This window comes from Saccopteryx leptura, chromosome 10, assembly GCF_036850995.1.
Source record: "Saccopteryx leptura isolate mSacLep1 chromosome 10, mSacLep1_pri_phased_curated, whole genome shotgun sequence".
NCBI lineage: Eukaryota > Metazoa > Chordata > Mammalia > Chiroptera > Emballonuridae > Saccopteryx > Saccopteryx leptura.
The window spans coordinates 33,006,399-33,032,836 of record NC_089512.1 but is presented as its reverse complement, the minus strand read 5'-3'; the positions used below and the strand labels follow the sequence as shown (position 1 = coordinate 33,032,836).

Here is a 26,438-nt window from a genome sequence, read left to right as displayed (position 1 = left end):
AGTTCAAACAACTAAGAAATAAGATTGACAAACCTAATGAAAACCAACCTGCAACCCCAAGAAAAGTTTCTGGAATAAATGTTAATCTTTTCTGATCTAACTTCTTAACCCAGGGCTCGGGAACTTATGGCTTGTGAGCCAGATATGGCTCTTTTGATGGCTGCATCTGGCTCGCAGACAATTTTTTTTTTTTGTACTTTTCTTAAGCTGGAAACGGGGAGAGACAGTCAGACAGACTCCTGCATGCGCCCAACCGGGATCCACCCGGCACACCCACCAGGGGGCGATGCTCTGCCCACCAGGGGGCGATGCTCTGCCCCTCTGGGGTGTTGCTCTGTTGCGACCAGAGCCACTCTAGCGCCTGGGGCAGAGGCCAAGGAGCCATCCCCAGCACCCGGGCCATCCTTGCTCCAAGGGAGCCTCGGCTGCGGGAGGGGAAGAGAGAGACAGAGAAGAAGGAGAGGGGGAGGGGTGGAGAAGCAGATGGACGCTTTTCATGTGTGCCCTGGCCGGGAATCGAACCCGGGACTTCTGCATGCCAGGCCAACACTCTACCACTGAGCCAACCAGCCAGGGCCTCGCAGACAAATTTTTAATAAAAAAATAATAACGTTAAAAATACAAAACATTCTCATGTATTACAATCCATTCATTTCCTACCACTCATGTTCATCGTTGCGGGTGGCTGGAGCCAATCACAGCTGTCCTCCGGGACAACAACAAATTTTTATTGGATAATGCAGAACATACATGTGTTGTTGTATGGCTCTCAGGAAGTTACACTTTAAAATATGTGGCATTCATGGCTCTCTCAGCCAAAAAGGTTCCCGACCCCTGTCTTAACCCATAAAAATGACCTCTTCGAATTAAAAAGACAAATGACCTTATTTATATCTCCCCTCCCAACCCGCCACAAACATTTTACACAAACATTTTACACAGTGTTCATTCATTCCAGATACACATCAAGGTCACTGTCATTTCAAAGGCTAAAGAAGAGAAACCATTGGGGAACTCCTTCCATCCCCCTTTCACCACAAGCGCCTGGTGAGAGTGGCATCGAGGCTGTTTTTTTAGACCTGGTTCTTAAAACTGCGCATAGGAACCCACTGGAGCACTTGTGAAAACACAGACCCCTGGATCCCAACCCCAGAGTGTCAGATTCGGGAGATCCAGGTGAGGACCAAGATTCCGCATTTGTAACAGCTTCCCCAGTGCTGCCCATGCTGCCTGTGCCGGGAGCACCCTTTGAGAACCACTTTCCCAGCCGATTTTGGATCACTGCCATCAAGTCATCTTTCCTGAGGACACCAAACCACAGCGCCCTCCCCTGACAGCCGTTTTCATGCGCAGACAACGGGTTTCACACGCAGCTCCGTGGCACGCCAGCCTCCACACTGCATCTGTTTCTGGTGCAGGCGTGCGTGACCAAGTATTAAGATTGAATTGCACGTTCAAGCTGTTTTAAAGGAATCCTCTAGTGCAGGGGGAGTCAACCTTTTTATACCTACCGCCCACTTTTGTATCTCTGTTAGTAGCAAAATTTTCTAACCGCCCACCGGTTCCACAGTAATGGTGATTTATAAAGTAGGGAAGTAACTTTACTTTATAAATTGATAAAGCAGAGTTACAGCAAGTTAAAGCATGTAATAATAATTACTTACCAAGTACTTTATGTTGGATTTTTGCTGAGTTTGGCAGAATAAATCTTGATACAACAACTTACTATAGTTAAAGCTATCTTTTTTTTTTATTATTCATTTTAGAGAGGAGAGAGAGACAGAGAGAGAGAGAGAGAGAGAGAGAGAGAGAGAGAAGGTGAGGAGGAGCTGGAAGCATCAACTCCCATATGTGCCTTGACCAGGCAAGCCCAGGGTTTCGAACCGGCGACCTCAGCATTTCCAGGTCGACGTAAAGCTATCTTTTTATTTATACTTTGGTTGCTCTGCTACTGCCCACCATAAATCTTTATACAATAACTTACTATAGTTAAAGCTATCTTTTTATTTATACTTTGGTTGCTCCGCTACCGCCCACCATGAAAGCTGCAGCGCCCTCTAGTGGGCGATAGGGACCAGGTTGACTACCACTGCTCTAGATCTGCGACTGCTACCCTTGTTATTTCACGTTCCACCACCACCGGGAGCCTCTGCTCTACCACAGGTGGCGGCTGGGTGGACAGCACTGCCCGGTCTTAGAACTGAGGAAGTCTAGGGTCCCGAGAAGGGGCTATGACTTGCCCTTGCTGGACTGTGCACTTTAAACCGAGCCTCACTTCCTTTGCACCTCATTTCCAGTTAGGGGCTCACTGGGACTGAAGGCGGGCGGGAGGAACAGGTGGAACCTGATCGCAAACCTGGTCATCACCTGATTCCCTACTTTCCTCCGCACACGTGCCCTCGGGGCTCCTTGCCCGGCTCTCACGGCCCCGGAGCAGCTGTGCTCCTGGAATCCCTGTTTCTGTTGAGCGGTTTTTCTTTGTACTCTGTTGCTGTCCCACCTGCGTGCCTCCAACAGCCCCGAGGAACAGTGCCTTTGGGGTGCCCATCCCAGCCACCAGGTGAGAGACTCACCTCCCAGCTGTACTTCTCAAAGGCACAAGGGCGTGGTGAGCGTGTGGCATCTGCTACCCGGTGGGTCCCGTGACCCCACAGTACTCGCAAAGAGCTGCATCGACCCGTGTCTTACTTAGGCACAGACCGCTGGGTCTGGCAGGGGCCCCTCAGAATACCACCACCCCGGTGCTCTCCCAGACCTGCTGGAGGGCATTCAGGAATCAGGCCTCTGAGTTCCAACAGCTTCTCCCTGTACGGCCCATGCGCTGGGTGGATAAGAGTAGAGCCTAAAGAGTCCAGGCTTCCATAGCTGGAGAAACGCATCTAAAGTACACACCTAAGAGTCTCTGAAATAAACCAGCTCTTCCAAAGTCCCAGAAAAATGGAGCTCCAGGCATTCCTCTGCCCATGGCAATTTGGTGGCATAAATGAATGGATCAATATTTCTCAAAGACATCATCCTTCAGCACTTAATGAGTAATATTAGGACAGAGACCTAACCCCTCTGTGCCTCAGTTTCCTCATCTGTAAAATAGCAGCAATCACGGTACCTACCTCATAGGTTTATTGTGAAGAATAAGTGAGCATAGGGGCATGTCTCTTCTGAGGATACCTGGCAGAGGGAGCCACAGGCTCTAGCTCTAATTACGAGGCTGCTCTTATTGTAACGGAAGCCACACACTGTGCATTTGCCTCATTTATGTCCCTTAAGAGTTTTCAATTATATGCAAATAAATGAAAGAAGAATCTTTTACCACTGAAGGGTCTGACACACAGTCTGTGTTTTTCCTACAGAAAGGTCCCATCCCCCAACGTGGGAAAGGAGGAGCATGAAAGGACAGAAGGGGTCCTTGCCGGGTCTACCCAGGTCATCCAGCCTTTCAGGGGAAAGCCACAGCTGAGCAGCAGCCCCGGACAGATCCTGCAAGTGAATAAAACAATCCCCGTCCGTCCGGACAAAAGAGGCACCCCTGCCAATCCCACACTTACTTCCAGGACCGTCCATTGTTCGACAACAATAGCATCATAGCCCTGCCTGGTTTTGCTATCTTCTGTGGAAACAGCTTCAAAGATGAATACTCCATCTGTCAAACTGTGTAAGGAATCTGTGGAAAAAAAAAAGAAAAAGGCGGTTGTGGTGTGTGTGTGTGTGTGGGGGGGGTTTCTGGAAACCGTCTGTGGCAGAAGCCGTACAAGCAGCAAAAATTTTCACTGCATTCATTAATAATCCCAATCAGAACATCTTTTCAGCATGTTAATTAAAGAAGACACACACAGCCATAGAGTCTAGCCCCATCAGAGTGAATGAGACTAATTTACCTCACAGTTCTGAATAATATCCTTGATTTATGAGCCCAAATTTCATTGTTAGCAATCACCATTTGATTTCATGCGTTTACCTTCCTTTTCACGCTCCAACATCAGGAGGCACTGGGGAAAACTTATTCAGGAAAAAACACAGTCACTTCGAGATAGTTTTTTAGAAGAAAACTATATTTAGGTGAGAGATATTTTTCTTAAAGGGGAGAAAGATATAACACCCCAGAGCTTAGTGCGTCAGACGCACTCGAGAGGGGCCGAATCTTGGAAGTTCACGCTTTAGACAGCCCTTGTCAAGAGACGGAATTTGGGGGAAGGGGGAGTTTTCCCAAATGATTCATCACTGAAAACGTTTCCTTGGGCACTGCTTTAGTCAACGTACCGCATTGTGAGTTCTGTACATTTAACAAATGTACATTACACATACAGCATGATTCAAGACTGCCTTGGGCAACAGGGTCCCTTCCCCAAAAGAAGACACGAAGGGAAGAGCTTTCTGCCTCACTCTCTCTCTTTCTGCCTCATTCTCTCTTTTTTTTTTTTTTTTTTTTTGGTTAATGGCTCCTGATGCCCTAGATTCATTTAGATTAGAGATTGTGAGAAAGAAGACTGGACTTAGAAGCAGGTGGTTTGGGTCCGTGCTTTCCCAAGAGAAGTGATGCGACCCCTTTCAGGGACTTGGTCTCTCATCTGTGAAAGGTGGTGGTGGACAGAGAATCCCTCCCGGTCCCTAGATTCTATTCTACAAATCCCAGCTCAATTAGACTGTTATGGCCTTAATTATCCCCCCCCTCCCCCAATCATATGTTGAAGCTCTAACCTCCAAAGTGACTGTATTTGGAACTGGGGGGCCTTCAGGGAAATAACAGAGGTCACAGGGTGGGTCTTAATCTGTCGCATCTAATGTCCTTTTAAGAAGTGGAACAGACACCAGACCCTTCCCCTCTCCTTGCACTGAGGAGAGGCCATGTGAGGACACAGATAGAGGTAGCTGGCTGGCTGCAAGTCACTAGAGTGGTCTCACCAGAAACCGAATTTGCCAGCACCTTAGTCATGGACTTCTAGTCTCCTGAACTATGAGAAAATAAACTATTGTTTAAGCCAACCCACACTGATAGTATTTTGTTATGGCAATACATATAAAAATAGGTTTAATGATATACTATTTTTATTTAAAAGGACAATTCACATAATAATGTGCTTTTTTTTTTTAAGGGAGGGGAGACAAATTCAGAAAGTCCTACGGATCACACCAGAGCTCAGGAATTGCCAGCATTTTCCAGAAGTCACAAAGAGAAAGACCAACAGATGTAAATACACAACAATCTTACAACAATCTCTAGCATCTGCCTTCCAACAGACCTCATAAACAAATTAAAAAGTTCCGCAACAAGAAAAATAAATAGCCCTGGCCTGATCGCTCGGTTGGTTAGAGCGTCACCCCGAAGCGCAGAGGTTGCTGGTTCGATCCCCTGTCAGGGCACAACCAAAAACAGAAAGATGTTCCAGTCTGTCTCTCTATCTCCCTTCCTCCCTTTCTAAAATCAATAAAATAAACATTTAAGAATAAATAAATGGCTAACCTTAACACTCTTTATATTTTCAAAACTTTTACAAATCAAGTTGAAAACACTGAAACACCATTAGAAAGGGTAAAGGACAGGAACAAGCGACTAATTAATTCTCTCTTTCTCTTGACAGTACCAGAATCGTGAGAATAAAATCAGGACTAAGATGACTGTCGGGGAGACCAGCTAAGTAGGGGCTTACCCATGTGGCTCGCTTGCCTCATGAGACATTAACAGGTGTGATGCAAGCAGGAGCTTGAATAGCATTTGTGTGTGTGGCTGAGCCCGATCTCTTATGTCTCTGCTACCACTGAGAGGACATGCCCCAGCTAGCCGGCTGGTTCCAGGAAGATGAAAGACAGGTGGAAGAGAGCTGCCCCAATGAAGCTTAGCTTAGGTCAGCTGACCCACAGACCTGTGCGTGAGCCCATCTGAGAACACCACCTCAGCAGAGTTGCAATATGTGAGAAGAAAAGTATTCCTGTTTTAAGCCAATGAGTTCTGCAGTGGTTTGTTACACGGCATTGTAGCAATAACTGACTGATATATGGAATGCTCAACCTAAATCTAAGAAACATGAGACTAGTCTACATTGCTAAGCTTAGGGACATTCCCGACTATTCCGGAATGATGGAGAGACCTGACTAGTTCAACAAACCAGGGCTGTGAACGTAATTTCCGATATTATTCCTATCTGACAAGATAATACTCCATTTCAGTTACGATCCCTGTGGGTTAATCACTGCCATGCTCTAGTTTTTATTTGTTTCCTATCCTGAGAGTCTGTTATTAAACAGCCTTAGCGAAAGTCCCAAGCTTGCCCTCTCTGCTCTGCTAACAAGCTTCCCTCGAGTGTTTGCTCAACGCCCTCCTAAGAGACATTTTACAGAGGTGACCAGGGAAGAACAGGGCTGCTCTTCAGCTGGACTACACGACAAGTCTTTTGGGGTCCGGGACAAGCATGGACCATAGTCCAGCTCACTGTGAAAGCACTGGTCCAGCTGGAGCCCCGGCCGCAGTAGGTACGGCCTGTGGAATGAACGGAGCTGTCAATCAAGCTTTCCCAAGCCCTGACCTGGGGACGCCTGGGACCAGAAGATCCTCACCGATTCCTCGGGGATTACACCTTCATATCACAAGTTCCCTTGAGGCCGCTACAAAACCGTGTTCCATCCAATTTCCAAAGTCTCTGCCTCCAGATCTCCTCGGAGGAAAACCTCCAAGCCTTTCAAATGTGCCTACCACGTGCTTTAAGCATTTGAGCCCAACTTGACACAGATGAGATGATGGTATTTAGATGGTATTTAGCCCGCCGATGGGACTGGACCGCAGAGGTGAGGTCTGGAAGGGGGAGGAAGACCCTGCGGCCCATCTAGACTTTCCTTCCCACCACGGCCTGGCCGCCCTTCTTCCTCCCGAGTCACCTGGGAGCAGGGCTGTGCGGCCAGTGCAGAGAGGCAGGGCCACTCTTGGGGACGTGAAGAAGGAACAAGCCAGGTCCTCACTTCCCAGCCTCCTCCTCCTCCTCCTGTGTCTGGCTCGCAGCCGCCAGGCGCCCCTCTGCCTTCTTGAAGCCGGAGTGCTGATTCACCTACTTAACTCCACAGCAAGTTCAGAATGGCTGTCAAGATTTGGTCATCGGTAACAGCAAAAAAGTCAATGAACCAGAGAGAGCAGACAGCTGGGCTTTTACATAGCCCTCTGTTTTGACGGCCCTGTCCACTCGGGCTCCTCACTGCCCTCTGGCTCAGTCTCACCGTAATGTGCACCAAGCTGGCTATAAATAGATCCCAGAGTGAAGGCTCCCGATATAAAAGGTTAAATCACCCTCCATCTAAGGAAAACACTCCATTATCACTGCCTTTTTATATATATATATAAAAGTAAAGCAGCTTCCCTACTGTGCACAGAGAGCTATTTGCTCTGGTATTATATAAATATTTGATGTCAGTCTTCTGGCTAAAGGCCACCTTAACACTCCACGCTTGTGATTTACAGGAAGGATGTGGGAAAGGGAGATTTGCCCTATTATCCCAAGAGGTAAAAATTCTTTGAGGCAACAGCTTTCCCCCTGTTGCCGTCCAGCGAGCCAACCCTCAGGCTCACCCTAGGTGCTATTCTTCCCAAAGACTGGCCGGAAACACGCACACCATGAGAAGCAGTCAAAATGTCTATGGTCTAGAGAACACTGTTACTGTGCTCCTTTTGACCAGCTAGGTTGGACTAAATTGTCCACACTGGGTGGCTGACGTGCTGGTCTGACAGATTTCCCTGGCTCTCTGAAAGCCCCTTCTCCCCATCAGACCCTGTATGGTGTTCACGGCACCACCCTGGTTCCAGGAATGGTGTACACCGGCTACATGACCGTAACTGCACGTGCTGTCACACCTACCTCTAACCCCACTGCCAACGTGAGCGCCGATCAACCAATCTCCAGGGATGGAGCCACGGTGCTTCCCAACCACACTGCGGCTAATCCGCTGACGTTATCCAAAGAGCGAGCAGGCTTGCTGCCTTCCTTCCCGCATTCGCAATTTGAAGTGGTGAGTAACCTAGGTGAGCTCCTCCTCCTCTTCAGTTATGGGAAGGGTCGGCCTGCAAGTTCAGTGCCATCGCCCAGATGGGGAAGAAATGTTCTGTGGCGCTGCCTTTGTGTGTGAGGTACTCGGCCAGGCGCAACTCATGGTTTCTCACTGAGTCCTCCCCAAAGTGTGCCAATCCCTCTTAGTGGCTGAGAAAACAGAGGCTGCGGAAGGTAAGCCATTTATCCATATCCAAAAGGAATGGAAGGGCCAATTTAGACCTCAAGTGTGGTTTGATTGTAGAGCCTACATATACTCTTTCAACAACTAGCAGGTATTTATTGAGCTACCATGGCAATGTGCCAGGTGCTGCCACATGAGCTGGGGTAGGTGAGGAGCAGCCTAGGTCCTCAGCCTTGGGAGGGAGGAGGTGCTCTCTAACCAGTGCACCGCACTCCCTGCCTGGCTGGCATCTCAGTGGGGTCATAGTGACATGGTTTAGGGCTTCTGTTTGGGGCCAAATTTGTGCAGATGCCATGCCTTCTGACACGGGGCAAAATGTATATTCTTGTAAGTGAATTAAGTGACATATATCCACACAAGGGATAGTATGCAGCCATAAGAAAAAATATCTGCAATTATCTGTGAAAATGTGCACGAATCTCACAAACATAATGAGTGAAAGAGGCCAAAGACAACAAAGCCATACTCCATATCAAGTTCAAAACTACAATTCAAAACCACAATGACATACCACCTCACACCTGTTAGAATGACATCATAACAAAGACAAGAGGTAACGAATGTTGGGAGGCTGTGGAGAAAAGGGAACCCTCGTGCACTGTTAGTGGGAATGTAAACTGATGCTTTTCCATTATGGAAAAACAGTATGGAGATTCCTGAAAAGATAAAAACATGGAACTACCCTATGATCCAGCAATCCCACTTCTGCACATAAATCCAAGGAAATGAAATCACTATCCTAAAGAAATTTCTGTACACCTATGTTCACTGAAGTTTTTTCTGTGACAGTCAAGATATGGAAACAACTCAAGTGTTCACTGACAGATTAATGGATAAAGACATGTGATACAAAGCCCTGGCCAGATAGCTCCGTCAGTTAGAGCATTTCCCGGTGAGCCGAAATGTAGTAATTACCATGGAATATTATTCAGCCATTAAGAAGAAGGAAATCCTGTCATCTGAGACGACACGGATGGACACTGAGGTCATTGTGCTAAGTAAAATAAGTCAGAGAAAGACAAACTGTACGATGTCACTTACGTGTGGAAGCTAAAAAACCCAAACTACTGAAACAGACGAGCTTGCCGGCTGCCTGCAGTGGAGGGCGGGGGAAACGGGTGGCGGTGGTCAGAGGGGCAAACATGGAAGACGAGGGATGGAAGTTCTAGGGGTGTAATGTACAGCCTGCTGACTAGAGTTAACACTGTTGTAACATGCATTTGCATGTTGCCAAGAGAGATTTTAAAAGCTCTCATGACAAGAAAAAGATTCGTAGCCTTGGTCAGTGATAAATGTTAACTGAACTTACTGTGGTAATCATTTCACAATATACACATACATCAAATCATTATGTTGCATAACTTAAATTAATACCATATTACATGGCAACTACATCTCAATGGGAAAAAATAAAGTTCAAAACTAATCTGCGGTGTGTCATGTCAGGGCTGTGGTCACCCCAGGGATACAGCGACTGCGAGAGACATGAGGGGGGGCTTTACGGGGGGTTGTATGTTCTATTTGATCTGAGTGCTGGGTACATGGTTGCTCACCTTGAGAAATTCCACTGAGCTCTGTATATCCTTACAGTCTGAACAGTGTTCTGGACATGTGCTATTCTGCACTAGAAAGGTTACTCAGAGGTGTGCTACGGATGCGGGAGAAAATGCACTCAGTAGGGCTCCTCAGAGAAAAAGCCATGCCTGTAACCACTGGGCCAACGTCCTTGGAGACGGTGGTGTTCCGAAGGAGGGGCTACTAGAACCACCTGGACCTACCTCACCCTTCCTCCCTTCCCGTTCCCTCCACCCAGGGCTGTTTGATCCCCCAAATCTGCAGGTTCCTGGGGATGCCTACAACGGCAGCTTCTCCCCTCATTACCATTGGCATTACCGGGCGTCACCCAGAAACCTTCACTGATCAATCACCTCCTGCACACGGCACGGTGTCCACGGCTTCCAAAGTATGTCTCTACACGGATTTCACTGGAAATAGGTACATCTTTTTTACATGCATACTTTGCAAGTATAAAGTCATGTGGGTTGTGCCAGGCATCAAAAACGGTGGATACTTGGATTTAGATGCGGTTGGGGCATCACTAGGGAGTGTCACTAGGAAGATAATGTTTTAAATGGGCAGAAACGGAGACATCTGGGTATAGCATGCCACCCCGTGCGCCACGCAGGGAGCACAACTCTGCCTGGAATGCAGTCCAGCCCTAAGTACCTAACTCATCAAGGCCTTAGAACAGAATTCCACTTTCTAGGAAGTAGAGGCTAAGAGAGGTAAGAGAAATGTCACCACGAAGCACTGGCCAGACTAATTCAGAGGGCAGGACACTCAGCGGGATACGAGGCCAGGCTTACTTCAAGCAGTCAGGGTCATAAAAAACAACTCTTCTAAGTAAGAGAGAAGGGGGCACACGGTCACCTTCTGCAGCACAAGTCGCTAGACTGCATTCTGGTCTGGACAGCTTGCTGTCAACGACATTTCTGAAACAACTGGAGACATCTGAATGTGGGCTGGATGGAGGTGACAGTCCCGGAGGGGGGAGGACTGCAGGGTCAGGAGAGGGTGAGGGCCGGGGCCAGGGCCGGGGCTGGGGCCGGCGAGGACAGGCCAAGGGCAGGGCAGGAGGAGTACCAGGAGAGCGGAGTGAGGTGGGCACCAGCAGAGGGCGAGGAGGGGACAAGGACAGGGTGAGGGCCGGGGCTGGGGACGGCGAGGACAGGCCAAGGGCAGGGCAGGAGGAGTACCAGGAGAGCAGAGTGAGGCGGGCGCAAGCAGAGGGCGAGGAGGGGACAAGGACAGGGCCAGGGCCGGGGACGGGGACGGGGACGGGGACGGCGAGGACAGGCCAAGGGCAGGGCAGGAGGAGTACCAGGAGAGCGGAGTGAGGTGGGCACCAGCAGAGGGCAAGGAGGGGACAAGGACAGGGCAGGGGCAGGGGCCGGGGCTGGTGAGGACAGGGCCAAGGGCAGGGCAGGAGGAGTACCAGGAGAGCAGAGTGAGGCGGCACCAGCAGAGGGCGAGGAGGGGACAAGGACAGGGGGAGGGCAGAATAGAAGAAGTGAGGAGCAAGGACAGGGCCAGGGGGACGAAGGGGGTCAAGGAGAGCGGTGGTGGCAGCAGCCTTGGTGGCCAGTGATGGCAGCAGGGCTTCTTGACGGCCTGGATGAGAAAGCAGGGTCCACCTGGGTTGTCAGATGGGGGTAGCCAGCTCCACCTCACCCTGACCCTGAAACCTGCCAACCCCTCCCCCGCAGCAGCCAGCTCAGCACAGTCTCCCCTTCCTGCCTTGTCCACCCTCTAGAAGTGTAGATTCTGGCCTTGTCCACCCTCTAGAAGTGTAGATTCTGGCCTTGTCCACCCTCTAGAAGTGTAGATTCTGGCCTTGTCCACCCTCTAGAAGTGTAGATTCTGGCCTTGTCCACCCTCTAGAAGTGTAGATTCTGGCCTTGTCCACCCTCTAGAAGTGTAGATTCTGGCCTTTCTCTCTGGCTGGAGTGTTTCCATGTGTCTGTCCACTCTGCTGTCCGACCGGGCCTGGGACTCATCCACTGCTGTCTGGCCGCCCAGGTCGGGCTACTTCTCTGAGGGTGACCCTGGAGCTCCGCTCCTTCCCGAGAGCCACCCAAGGCCCTGTTGGTGGCTTCAACTTTTCACCCACATGGCCACCTCTTTTCTCTCCTCGCCGTGTCCCTTTTCCCAGCCACACCCTTCTATCTTTGTGCCCCACTCACCTTGGCAATGACTTAATACCCCTGTGCCTCCGTGTCCCCAGCTGTCACACAGGGATAACAACAGTGTCTCCTTCACTGCATTCCGGGCATGGAATGAACTGTTGTATCTGAACTGCTTAGTGTAGCAACAGCAGAGTAACTGCTGGTGGCTGCTGTTCTCATCACATCTGGCTTTCACTTGGGCCTGAGCTTGCCAGGGCCACGGGCACAGCCTCCCCAGCCCAGGACACCTGGTCATTCTAAGGAGAGGATCCCTGGACACCATGATCAGGAGCCCAAACTTGAGGACCATGCAAATCTTTCCATGTTCTGGGGAGCAAGGCCTCAAACGCAGAAGCTGGTGCCTTAACTGTTAGATAATTCAGGCGGAAACATCTCCTGGTTTGTGGGCCAAAGTCCTCATGAGTTTTCTGACTCTGTGGACAATACTCAGGAGCACAAAGATCTATGTAGGAGTCAGGACCGTGCTTTCCCCGACAGCAAAGTGCTTAAAGATGAGCTTCTATCTCTGCCAGGTTTATTTGTAAGGACACTAATTATCTTCTTAGAAATAGGTTCCTTTTCTAATTATGATTAGCTTGCTTTTTTTTTCCCCCCAATTCTGGGAAAACAACATATGCATATTTCATCCCTGGCCAATCGAAAGCTTGGGCTTTTCCAGAGTGGACACGCCCTAACCCACTAAGCACTATTCCTCAGTCACACTCCCTCTCCTTCGGAAACACACAGGCTGGAGTCGCATCTGAAGTTTGAGCGGGTTTAAGTTAATTTTGTTCGGAGACTTTGCAGCCGTCCCTGAGACAGGGAGGGGCAGCCCTGGATGCGGGCAGCCCCCCTGTGGAGATGTCACAGGGAGGATTTCACAGCTGCACTTGCCAGGGGGAATTTCATGTGCTGTCTTCAAGGCAGGAAGGCTAGACTAAATGCAGATAAAGCCAAGGGCAGATAGAACAGCATTTCAAACACTCGAGTCAAATCTGAAGAAAAAACTGTATAAATTATCTGTGTTGTTGGACTCAAGGGTGGAGAATGGGGTAAGAAGTAGGAGGGAGGGGATCGGCCTCAATTGCTAAAGGCACAAGGGCTGAAGAGACAATAAACAGCACTGAGAACGTTCAAGGTGACCCGTCTTGGGGTTTGGCTGGACCCTGACACGCTCGGGCAGTCAGGCCGAAGAGAAGAATTCCCCTCTGACTCCCCAGTTCTCCGAAGGGGTGGGCGGAAGGAGGATAACAGTGACTGTAGCTGCCGCCCTCAGTGCCTCCCCGCACATCTAACCGTCAGTTTCCCAAGGAGAGATGTAGAGCTATGCACGGCCACAGAGAGCCTCTGTGGGCGCCAAGGGGAGATAAAAAGAGCTGGTGTCAGAGCGAAGACGGGAGATGGGGTGTCCCCACAGGAAGCAGGAAGGGAGGAGTTCTCCCACGGCTGCCTCAGGTGCTGCTGAATCAGGGCTGCGAACATTTTTCCTGATGCCCCTGATGTTTTAGGGTGCATCTCAAAACAGACGGTGACGGAGGCATTCTCTAGCTTCGGGGCACTTTTGCAAGCATCCGTGGAAGGCCTCCCTGGGTACAGGGAGGTTACCGAACTCGCTGTCCGAGAACCAAACTGACTCTTCATTAGTTATATTAATGAAATGGATCCTCTAGAACTGTTCTGTCCAATAGACTAGCCACTAGACACATACAGCCACTGAAATGTAAACTAATAAAAATTAAATCCTAAAATTCAATTCCTCAGTCCTATTAGCCACGTTTCAACTGGTCACTAGCCCTGTGTGGCTACCATATTGAACAGCACAGTTAGAGAACATTCCCATCACTGCACAAACTTCTACTGAACAGTGCTGCTCGGGAGGTATTCTTTAAATTTTTTTTTTTAATTTATTGATTTGAGAGAGGGAGAAAGAGAGAGACAGACAGAGAGAAAAAGGGAAACACTGCGTTGTTGTTCCACTTATTTATGCATTCACTGGTTGATTCCTGTGCATGCCCTGACTGAGGGTCCTGACTGAGGGTCGGACCTGCAGCCTTGGCACATCTGGGTGATGCTCTAACCAGCTGAGTACCCGCTCTAACCAGCTGAGTACCCGCTCTAACCAGCTGAGTACCCGCTCTAACCAGCTGAGTACCCGCTCTAACCAGCTGAGTACCCGGTCAGGGCTTCGGGATGTATTCTTAATGAGCTAGTCACCTTTCTTATGTCGTTCGCCCACTCCACAAATGGTTGTGAGCCACTACCATACGATACCTGCTGCTACTATGCTATCACATTAATATTCAATATCGATGTTTAAATAGTAATAAGAGATGGCATCCAAAGTTTCGACCTGTCTGTGCTATACAGCGTTCTAAGGCTTTGGATGATCTATAGAAGATACATTCAGAATTAAGACTGATGTCTCTTCTAAGCATGTTGGCTGGCATTTCAAGGACTACAAATAGTGTAGAAGCCAATCTCCATATATGACTATGCTAACTCTTAAAGAGAAAGCCACTGAACAAGCAGGACCCTGTCCTGTCCAAGTCCCTGCCACGCTCTGCTGGGAGAACATTTCACTGACGTGGGAATCCTGCTGACTGGCAGTGCTCAGGATCCACACACGCTGGCATGTTGGCTCCACTCCCCAAATTGTCTCCTAGCTTGGATGTACCCTAGTGACGCAACTTGCCTTTGCTGTCAATCTGAAAACCTTTCTTTGCTTGCTACACTTCCCCACTTTGGGCAGACTTTCTCTCCGCCTGCAGAAAGCCAGCAGCAATGTTGCTGCCCCATGCAACAAACCCCAGAGACCAGTCATTCTTGAGGAGGGAGGACAGGGTGCCGTGAGACCCAGGAACTTGTGTCCCCACGGAGCTTACAGGCACAGGCTGTGCAACTCGCGTCTCTGCCGTTAATTCCACGGTGCTGCCACTGCTACTTCAAACTGTAATAGTGTCTACAAACAATTTACACTTTCGGAGAGGCATGATCCCATGGAGGTAATTAACAAAACCAGCGTATCATCTTTTCCAAAGCCTTGAAAAGCGACAGATGGAGACCACCACCACTGAGACAGAATCACTTGTCTCTGTCACTTCAGAAAATACCTGGCTGGCTCCTAGGGAGGTTTAGAGGGCACAGGTGATGTGAGCTTTATGGAAAACTCCTCAAGATGTGTTAATGAGAACCTGAGCAGACAGTGGCGCAGTGGATAGAGTGTCACACTGGGATGCAGAGGACCCAGGTTCGAAACCCCGAGGTCGCCAGCTTAAGCACTGGCTCATCCATCTTGAGCACAGGCTCACCAGCTTGAGTGCAGGGTTGCTGGCTTGAGTGTGGGATCATAGACATGATCCTATGGTTGCTGGCTTGAGCCCAAAGGTCATTGGCTTGAGCAAGGGGTCACTTGCTCTGCTGTAGCCCCCTAGTCGAGGCATATACGAGAAAGCTGTCAATGAACAACTAAAGTGCTGCAACAAAGATTTTATGCTTCTCATCTCTCTCTCTATTCCTGTCTGTCCCTATCTGTCCCTCTCTCTCTGTCTCTGTCTCTGTCAAAAAATAAATAAATAAAAGATGTGTTAATGAGAAATCAAATGCAGAATGTTTATTAGCTTCAGAGCTTTTCTTTTTTTTTTTATTAAGTGAGAGGAGGGTAAGGCAGAGAGCCAGACTCTCGCATGTACTCTGACTGGGATTCACCCAGTAAGCCCCCTATGGAGAGATGCTCTGCCCATCTGGGGCCGTTGCTCTGCTGCTTGGCAACTGAGCTATTTTTAGCTCCTGAGGCAGAAGCCATAAAGCCATCCTCAGCACCCGAGGCCAACTCACTTGAAACAATTGAGCCATGGTTGAGGGGGGAGAGGGAATAGGGGGAGGGGGAGGGGGTAGAAAAGCAGATGGTCACTTCTCCTGTGTGCCCTGATCAGGAATTGAACCCAGGACATCCACACTCTGGGCCAGTGCTCTACCTCTGAGCCAACCAGCCAGAGCCAGAGCTTTCTTTTTTCTTTTTCTTTTTTTCCTAATTATTGATTTTTAGAGAGAGGAAGGGAGAGAAACAGAGAGAGAGAGAGAGAGAAAGAAAGAGAAACATTGATATTTTTGTTCCACTTATTCATGCTATCATTGGTTGGTTCTTGTACATGTCCTAACCAGGGGACTGAACTGCAACCTTGCTGGGACAACGCTATAATCAACTGAGCTACCCAGCCAGGACCCAGAGCTTCCTGAATGAATGGAGCAGACTCAGAAGATGAGGTCAGATGACAGAAAGGAGAAACAGAGTCCCTACGGGCCGCCCAGGGGCTGGGAGTTACATACCGTTGACCAGGCCGAGGTAGAAGATTGCGTTCACCAGCACGCCTCCCTTCCGGAAGTGGTCGCTCATGTGCTCCAGCCAGTTGGCATCCAAGCTGCTCACCGTCTGGTCGTTCGTGGAGACCCGCAGAGGAATGGTGACAGGATAGTACTGCTGGCACTCCTGATGGCTCTTCGGCTTGTTGAAAAGGGCAAAGATCTCCATTTCTGTTGGGATTTGGAAAGAGGGAGGGGAGACAAGCGTTTAAACAGTGACACAAAGCTGCTTCATCGGGGCTAGTGGCATTTCATAGCAGCCCAGGGACATGGGGCCGAAGGTAAGATCTCTGTGAGGGCGCACTGCTGACAAATAGTAAAACCTGACTCCATGCAGTGAGGTACAGTGCCTTGGAAGTGACACGAACCTCAAAGGCTGAACTGCAAGTGGGGACTTAAGTTTTAAATCTGGCATATAATGACTGGCTGTTATCCAGGGTTAATTTGTACAGTTAGATGTTTGAGAGGACAGAGCAGAAGTTCCCAGAAATTCACACAAAGGTGTTTTGAAAGGAAAAGCAGACATACATGGGCGGGAGCTGGCTTTAATCTCACACAGACACACACAGACACACACACACACACACACACACACACACACACACACACCCCTGAATGTACATAGGCACATAAAAGCAAAAATACTGCTGTAATTCCAGGAACCTTGTACACCCCTGAACTCACCATTTATAAACTGCAGTGGTGTTTCCTGGGGCCGAACCTATAATACTTAATCAAGTACATCAAAAATACATCATTGATGTGTAAAAATAAATATGTTCCCGTAAATGAGGGTTCCTGCCTGGAGTGGTCAGTCTGCTCAGACAAGCAGGCAGACACCAGGAGTGGGGCGCTGAACTTTCGGTTCCTCCATTTATAGCTCGGTTCTTCAAGAATCAATCCTCTCTCCCAGCCAGCAGTGGGCCCAGGCCGGCCCTACGTGCTGCCAGCCACAAGTGAACAGGATCGGCCTCCGGAAGCAAATACCTGCAATTTCAGTCTAAGCCCAAAGGTCTATTTCTGTGTTCCTCATTTAGTCAGTCGGAGCTCACCCAGCTTAAACAGCCCTGCTTACACAGGCCAGTCAGGAATACACTTTGCTTTCCCAAAATATCTGTTTCAATATGAAAATCCCCACCCTTCTTTCAAAGACATCTTTTATTTATTTATTTATTTATTTATTTATTTATTTATTTATTTATTTAATTTTTTTCTGTATTTTTCTGAAGCCGGAAACGGGGAGAGACAGTCAGACAGACTCCCGCATGCGCCCGACCGGGATCCACCCGGCACGTCCACCAGGGGGCGATGCTCTGCCCACCAGGGGGCGATGCTCTGCCCCTCCGGGGCGTCGCTCTGTTGCAACCAGAGCCACTCTAGCGCCTGGGGCAGAGGCCGAGGAGCCATCCCCAGCGCCCGGGCCATCTTTGCTCCAGTGGAGCTTCGGCTGCGGGAGGGGAAGAGAGAGACAGAGAGGAAGGAGAGGGGGAGGGGTGAAGAAGCAGATGGGCGCTTCTCCTGTGTGCCCTGGCCGGGAATCGAACCCGGGACTTCTGCACGCCAGGCCGACGCTCTACCACTGAGCCAACCGGCCAGGGCCTCAAAGACATCTTTTAAAGGTCATAAACAACAGGTGACATCAGCCAAAAAGGACAGATCACATGCACACTCCCTGGAGAAGACAGACCCCTGGCCTCCACCCACATTATGGGACACTGTATCTGATAGTTCAGTATCTCATAATTTCTACATTATCAAAAATAAAAAATGGACTCACTTTTCTTTATTGAAATAAGTGCATTTTATAAGGAAACTTTGCTTCCGGATCCTCAACTACCAGTTGTTCCGGGAAACAAACAACCACTGCTTTCTATAAACAGGAGGGGATGATGAGGCACATTGACACCAAATATGTCCATTGTTGTAACAGCTAAAATGATCTCACATAGAAATTGTATTCTGGACAGAGGAAGTCTTTTCACAGCCCCCCCCCCCCCCGAGCAGGCATCAGCAGAGATCTCTGGGGAGCAGGGCTGGGCCATGAGCCTTTGTCATCAGCCAGAGTTAAGCTATGGGGGGGAGGGGGGGCATTCCCAGCTATCCACTGGCTGCAATCAATTAGGAAAGGAAGGTGCCCATCTTCACAAGGGGCCACCTCGATTTTAAACAACTAACCCTGGCCTAGTCATTATCCCCACCCCAAATGACCTTTCTCAGTCCACTCGCCTGACTCAGGAAGCCATCTCCAGTCAGTAAACGCCCTCACACGCGATAGCAGGCCCTAGGGTACAGAGCGGGCAATCACTAGAAGCCAGGGCCTCTCACCTCAGGGAGGGAGGACCACCCCTGGGACATTAATTCTGGGCCTGCTGGATGTGTTCCCATTCTGGGGGACACCTGCTGGTGGAGGCTGAGAAAGCTCTTTTCAGGTGACTCCAAGGTGGGCCAGAGCATGACCACCTCCGGGGTCTGCTGTAGTGAAGCACAGGGGCGTAGGAATTAAAGAGAGAAGCCACAGCCCTGACGTGGGAGAAGTGAATGGGGAATCTGCAAGTGGCCGGAGTCCCAGAATATATGCAACAGTCGATCACACGGGATTCTCCACACACGTGGCAAGACAAAAACAGAACTTTCCCAGATGAGGACAGAAACAGAAAAAGGGGAAGGCCAAAAGGAGAAGCGAGAGAGCCGGGGGTGGCGGGCGGCAGGAGGGGAGGACAGGGACGGTCGCACCAGGTGAGTGTGCGGGGCTGGACCACCCTCACTTCCCTCCTGGACCCTCCCCTGGGGGGGCGGCTGGCATCGCCCTCACTTCCCGCCTGGACCCTCCCAGGGGGGACAGCAGGAGGGGAGGACAGGGACTGTCGCACCTGTGAGTGTGCGGGGCTGTCACCACCCTCACTTCCCTCCTGGACCCTCCCCAGGGGGGGCGGCAGGAGGGGAGGACAGGGACGGTCGCACCAGTGAGTGTGCGGGGCTGTCACCACCCTCACTTCCCGCCTGGACCCTCCCCAAGGGGGACGCAGGAGGGGAGGACAGGGACTGTCGCACCTGTGAGTGTGCGGGGCTGTCACCACCCTCACTTCCCTCCTGGACCCTCCCAGGGGGGACAGCAGGAGGGGAGGACAGGGACGGTCGCACCAGGTGAGTGTGCGGGGCTGTCACCACCCTCCCTTCCCGCCTGGACCCTCCCCAGGGGGGACGGCTGTCACCACCCTCACTTCCCGCCTGGACCCTCCCCAGGGGGGACGCAGGAGGGGAGGACAGGGACTGTCGCACCTGTGAGTGTGCGGGGCTGTCACCACCCTCACTTCCCTCCTGGACCCTCCCAGGGGGGACAGCAGGAGGGGAGGACAGGGACGGTCGCACCAGGTGAGTGTGCGGGGCTGTCACCACCCTCACTTCCCGCCTGGACCCTCCCCAGGGGGGACGGCAGGAGGGGAGGACAGGGACGGTGGCACCAGGTGAGTGTGCGGGGCTGTCACCACCCTCACTTCCCGCCTGGACCCTCCCCAGGGGGGGCGGCTGGCATCACCCTCACTTCCCGCCTGGACCCTCCCCAGGGGGGACGGCTGGAGCCAGAAACAGAAACACATTTCTCAGGAAGGAAAGGAAATGGTGCTGGAATCCAAGAGCCTCCAAAGCATGAGCAGTCATGAAATATTGGGAGAGACCTGATTTCAGATGTGTAACCCTTTCGTCAACTCCTCTGTCCCTCTGTCTCCTTGGCCTCAGTCCTCTCTCTACTCACATGAAAACCCGCCAAGAGAAAATGTCCCTGAACGATGTCCTTGGATGTTTCAATATGCTGGGTTTCCAACACACATCCTCACATGAGCAGGCGCCAGGGGATTCCAGAAAGAAGCCCCAAGTTTGTTTAAATTTTCTCAGTTGCTCTGTGATTCTGTCATGACCCCAGCTCAAAGAATTTTCCAGACATAGGACAGACGGTCCCGAAGGAGGGAGGAAGGGCGTTGTATCTGAGAATGTTCTGAGAATGGCCAAAGACCTGGATCAGCAGAGCAGCCCAAAGAAGCATCCAAGACTGCCTTGTACTTCTATTCGTCTTGTCTTTCTCTTCCTCCCTGACACGGGGGGCCTTGCCTTGTGCCAGTCAGATGCTCTGTGTCCAGACAAGTCCCTGTAACATGATAAGTGATGCACAGATGTTTGCTAGTTTGACTGAAGCCAAATTGGTGCAGAAAGCTAAGAGAGGAAGAGGAGGCACGGGGCCTGCTGAGTGCTGCCCGCCTGCCAGCCAGGTCCACTCTGGCCTCGCTGAGCTCCAGGGGAGCAGGGAGGACACAGGCAGATGTCCAGTTCGATGCCCACACCAGGCAGCAGGACTTTAGGTGCGAGGTGGAAGTCTGCAGGCCCAAGAGAATCTGTGACTTGCAGGTAGCGAGAGGGCCAGCAAGGTCCTGGTGTTCCAGGAGACCTCCAGGGCTGGAGGGAAGAGAGGGTTCAGAGTCTGGCTGAAAGTGCGGGGCTCCAAGGGCTAGACTGGGGGGAAGGGGAGGCTGGTGAGTTAGCTGGATGGGAAAACAAGAGGGAGTCAGACCTGGTCTGGTAGGTGGACCGAGTGGGTACTTGGGTCTGCTGAGGTCACGGGCAGGGAGAACTAAGCTGACAGGTTTGCCCTGGGAGGACAGGGCTGTGGGCACCATGGTGGGAAGAGAGGGCAGAGGGCCTTGGGCCTGTCTAGATTTCTGAATCCGGGAGAAGGCTGCTTCCGGCTTTGATCAGGCTTGGGCACTAACAGCAGGTACCTCTGGGCCGGGCTAAGGCCTGTGTGCCAGCGCACCGTGTGGGAACCACGGCAGGCCCAGCACGCCACGGAACCAACCACCTTTACAGACAGTATGTGCACTGTATTGACAACAGCCCTTCACCTTCACTGCCTCACCGACTCTCCCCATCTTCAGCGGTTCGGCGCCTAGAAGCCTGAAGTGGATCCCCAGAAACACAAGCTGGTAAGTGGCAAAGCCAAGAGTCTTTCAAACCCCAAACCCTGGGCTGGTAAGTGGCAAAGCCAAGGGTCTTTCAAACCCCAAACCCTGGGCTGGTAAGTGGCAAAGCCAAGAGTCTTTTAAACCCCAAACCCTGGGCTGGTAAGTGGCAAAGCCAAGAGTCTTTCAAACCCCAAACCCTGGGCTGGTAAGTGGCAAAGCCAAGAGTCTTTCAAACCCCAAACCCTGGGCTGCTTCCCAAATCCAACAAGAGGCTGATTTCATCAGTACAAGGAAATCAGGAGCTGATGACCACAGGTGGGAGTTCAATAGATGTTTGTTAATGGACTGAGTGAAAAGCCAGAAAGATGGTTGGCAGATGTGGGAGGGGGCAGAACCACGGGGTAGAACTACCTTGGGGACACTGGGAGGGAAGGGGGCCACACAGCAGAAAAGCCAGACTCAAGAGGGTACCTCCTCTCTCTCCCCCCACAGGGAGCTGCCTGACAAGGAGGTCCACCGACGAGAACCCCCGCAGCCAAGGAGCCGGCTGAGATCACTGGCTTGGGTTTCTGGCTGGCATTTCTGAGCATTTTAAGTGAGTGGGTACAGGAGCAGAAGGGCAGTGCTTTGAAGGTATTCTATCATTTTGGTGACAATAGGAACAATTTCAATTTGCACGAACCTGCTGGGCCTCCTTGTTTCTGTGACTGAAGCTGCAGCAACAGAGTCGCTGAGGGAAGAGCAAGCTGGGAGCACTGCAGGTCAGGAGAGAAGTGAGAAGGGACAGGTGGACACCGGCCACACCTTCCTCACCTTCCCCCCGGCACTGGTCTCCTGCACTGGCCCGCTCATGACAGATGAGGAAAACATGCTCCCCACGGAGGGAAATGCCTCCCAAGGGGCAGGTAATGCCTTCAGAGCAGAGCTGCGTGGGGGCAGTGGGGGGTGGGGAGTTGGTGGAGGCCACGGGGCTGTCCCTGTGCCAGCTCAGGTGATCGCTGCACAGTGAGGTCCTAGAACCGACAGGAAATTCCCCCGAACCAGGAAATAAAAGTCAATAAGCAGGAAGAGAACCACATGATGGGCCTCGGAGGGGCCTGAGTAGGGAAGGGGGGCACAAGCTCTGGACCGGAGCCGCTGCTCCCTGGGGCCTGCGGGGATGGGGTGGGGGCAACCGGCCCTGTCTCCCTATGGAGAGTCGCTGGCAAGTCCTACCTGAGCAGTCGCAGCCGCGACGGCTCCCCTAGGCCCCCTAGAAAGGAAATAAATTAAACGAGAAGATATAGTGGAGGGAGGGAGACTCCCTCAGGACATTTTTTAATTGTCTTGCTGTGATTGCCAATTTAAGCCCACCTGGCAGAAGGAGGAGTAAAAACACTTCACCCTCCTTAGGGGGCCCGGATAGAAGCAGCAGAGGGGAAGCTTGTGTGTGGGGGTGCTTGTTAGGGGTTGGGGGTGGTACAAGGAAAAGCTAAGGCTTCCCAGGAAAAGGATTAGGAGAGAGGCTGCAGTCAGATGAGGGCCGTGACCAACGCCATCAAGGTCCCTGGACACACGGCCTTCGAGGAGGCTGAATGCTCAAGCTATGAGATAAAATGTAACTACGCGAGAACATGGGAGGTGACTTTCCTTATCTGTGGGATGGGCATAAAAGCATCTTAGGTCATAAAGGTATTGTGAGATGTAATCAAGATGACACATCAGAAAGAACTTAGATTGCTTAGAGGGTTACCCCACGATTGCTATCTGTCCATCCACTACAAGATTGTACGTGGGCACTAGTAACCCCTGAGTGTTCATTTACTGATGAGAAAAATCCAAAGGCTCATTTATTCTACAAAAAGAAAAAAAAAAAAAAAACGTTAATAGTGAGCTGCCTGAATTTCAGAGACCTGTGGCCTCCTGAGCAGAGAGATAAGGGCCAGTCTCAGGTGCAGGCAATAGAAAGACAAGCTATAACACCCTCCACAGCAGGGGTCAGGAACCTTTTTGGCTGAGAAAGCCACATATTTTAAAATGTAATTCCGTGAGAGCCATACAACGACCCGTGTACGTTACTCATTATCCAATAAAAAGTTGGTGTTATCCCCGAGGACAGCTGTGATTGGCTCCAGCCACCCGCAACCATGAACATGAGCGGTAGGAAATGAATGGATTGTAATACATGAGAATGTTTTATGTTTTTAACATTATTTTTTTTTTTTATTAAAGATTTGTCTGCGAGCCAGATGCAGCCATCAAAAGAGCCATATCTGGCTTGCAAGCCATAGGTTCCCGACCCCTGCTCCACAGCTATAATCCCCATCCATTGTTGGGTTGACCACCTCCAGACACACATTAGCCCGTATTGCCCGGCAGGAACTAGTTTTCTAGTAGAGAACGGGGGCTTAAGGAAATGAGACACAGGCCAAGACACGCTGGTGTTCAGGGGTCTCTGTGTGTTCACTGATGGGGGGCAGTCTTTAAGTAAGGGAGGTGCAGCAGAAGGTATCTGGGGGAAGGGTGGGTCCTAGGACAAACCTCTCCAAGTAACTCTACCTGGGGTCAGCCACAGAAAGCAGGATGTCTGGAAAAAGTCTTGGAGAAAGGTGGATTCTGGAACAGGAAACAATGGAACACTCCTGCAGGGAATCTCAGTATCAACTGCCTCCTCTCTCAAAGCCAGGGTTCCACACAGAAGGGAAAGCCAACGGTCAGGACTACCGGGCCTGTGCCCCAGTAACAGCGGCTCACACTTCATGAGTCGAGCAGTGCCGAGTGCTTTAAACGTCCACCTCATTCAGCCTCCCATCAATTCCATCCCACTTTTACAGGGTAAGACACTGAGGCACAGAAAGATGTCTTGGCTGAGACTGCTCAGCCAGGAGACAGCCACTTGGAATGTAAACAGAGTCTGGGTTCCTGACCACTGTGCAACCCACATCTCCACCGCTCCTGCCCCTTTCTCCCGGGAGGAGGGGCTCTATGTCTGCCCTGGACCCTTACCCCCCCCCCCTCAAGCTCCTGGATGGCAGAGAAGGGCTCTAAGGAGGCCATCTCCCTAGGATTCAGAGCACACACACCCAGCCCAACAGCAATGCACAGATGGAGGTTCCTGAGGTAAGACCTGGACGCGCATTAGGAGGCACACACAGGGTCTGAACGTGCTCTCAGCTACTCTGGAGGAGTGGCAGAATCGACCTCAAGCAGTGAAAAACGCCACAAAGGCAGAGCTCTGCTTCGGTCCGTATTTAAGAGGGATCCAAGCCTCGTTTAAACAGTCATCCTAATATTACCCAAGAACTGAGGCAGTCTCTCTCTCTACATCTTCTCAAATGACTTCCCAGAATGAACCATCCCATAATTTTCTTTCCAGAAAGTACTGACACATTACCAAACAACAACAACAACAAAAAACCTATTTCACCTTCTTTTCTATTCTCAAAGCATGATCTATATTATTCATCATTTATTTAAGGCTAACTTCAAGAATTAGTAAATAAATAATAACATTAACCAGAGAGATGATCCAAAAAGGCAGAAGAGAAAGGTCCTGTAAGGCCTGGGGGTGGGGGGGGTCTCCTCCTGCTAGTCTGGTGACTAATTCATTCACCTTCTAAAGACGAGAAGAGACCACACCGTTCATTATAATGAGTACTCCCAGGAACTGGCTAGATTTCCAGATGAAAGAAGAGGAAAGGAAATTATGGGGATGCGAAGAAAAATGTCACTCTCTAAACAGAGAGCCTCAGGAAACCTTGTGAGTCTATTAGAGTATCACACAGGAAAGGCCAGGCACAGAGGGGAACTGGGATGGTGGCTAAGCCTGCCTGGGTTCACATGTCAGGTCTGCCAATTTCCAGCCTGAACCAAGGTTTACTTTCTAGCCCTGGCCGGGTAGCTCAGTTGGCTGGAGCATTGTCTCGATGCACCAAAGTTGCGGGTTCAATCCCAGGTCAGGGCACATACAAGAATCAATCAATAAATGCATAAATAAGTGGAACAGCAAGTCACTGTTTCTCTCTCATTCTCTCTCTCTCTCTCTCCTTTCCACTCTCTCTAAAATCAACAAATAAAAATTTATTTATTTTTTTTGTATTTTTCTGAAGCTGGAAATGGGGAGAGACAGTCAGACAGACTCCCGCATGTGCCCGACTGGGATCCACCCAGCACGCCCACCAGGGGGGCAACACACTGCCCACCAGGGGGCGATGCTCTGCCCCTCCGGGGTGTCGCTCTGTTGTGACCAGAGCCACTCTAGCGCCTGGGGCAGAGGCCAAGGAGCCATCCCCAGCGCCCGGGGCCATCTTTTGCTCCAATGGAGCCTTGGCTGCGGGAGGGGAAGAGAGAGACAGAGAGGAAGGAGAGGGGGAGGGGTGGAGAAGCAGATGGGCGCTTCTCCTGTGTGCCCTGGCCGGGAATCGAACCCAGGACTTCTGCACGCCAGGCCAATGCTCTACCACTGAGCCAATCGGCCAGGGCTTAAAGTCTCTAAACCTCAATTACTCAGCTGTAAAATGGGCAATGATACTAGAGCTTACCCAAATCCTAAGGCTATCGGGGAGAATTAAGAGATCAGTAACATACAATGTTTACTGGCACAGGGCCTGACACACAGGAAGTCTTAACAAATGTCAATACTGTTACTCCTGTTGTGTTGTTATTTGAAATCCCCAACCCAAAGTAAATGCTCTGGTGGCTGTTATAAGGTGATGACGAGGAGTCACATATTGGTGGCCTCTCTTTGGCAGACGGCTCTCTCCATGGCACCAATCTGTCAACGACATCAAGTCCCTGAAATCTGGGTATTTAGGCCTAGTGAGTTGAATCACCAGTTTCCCGCACAATCTGTCCTCAACTGGCTTTTTCGATTTCTTTCTTTAGGCAAATATTCAAATTACGCGAGCCCAGAGCGGGGCGTCCCTCCGCATGGGGGCCCGCACGTTAGCACTTCCTGTGTTAGAGCCGGTAATTCAAGGGCAGGACAGAGCCCCGGGGACACAACAGCTCGCGCTCTGGAATCCACTTCAAACGTGACATCTGGGAGCAACCACAAGTCAACTTGATGTGGTTCTGCCCTCCTCGAAGTCACGGCTTCAGTAAGCCCACAGTCAGGAGGCCAGAAGAGTGCTTGCAAAGGTGTCTCCTGTCTGGCAGACTGCTGTCTCTACGGTCATTCCACTGCCTTCTCCTCAATCGCCCTGGGGATTACTGC

At 50.7% G+C, this 26,438-nt stretch overlaps 1 protein-coding gene across 3 annotated transcripts in view; it reads right to left on the bottom strand.

Annotated features, from left to right (window-relative positions):
• The window catches only part of RFTN1 (raftlin, lipid raft linker 1), a 207,607-nt gene that overhangs the window by 41,363 nt on the left and 139,806 nt on the right, over positions 1-26,438 (bottom strand). For all 3 annotated transcript variants that reach the window (XM_066351294.1, XM_066351293.1, XM_066351292.1), the window contains exons 6-7: positions 16,260-16,463; positions 3,546-3,661 (exon numbers count right to left, since the gene is read on the bottom strand). In XM_066351294.1, the coding sequence (XP_066207391.1) occupies positions 3,546-3,661; positions 16,260-16,463 (320 nt within the window). The remainder of the gene's footprint in view (positions 1-3,545; positions 3,662-16,259; positions 16,464-26,438) is intronic.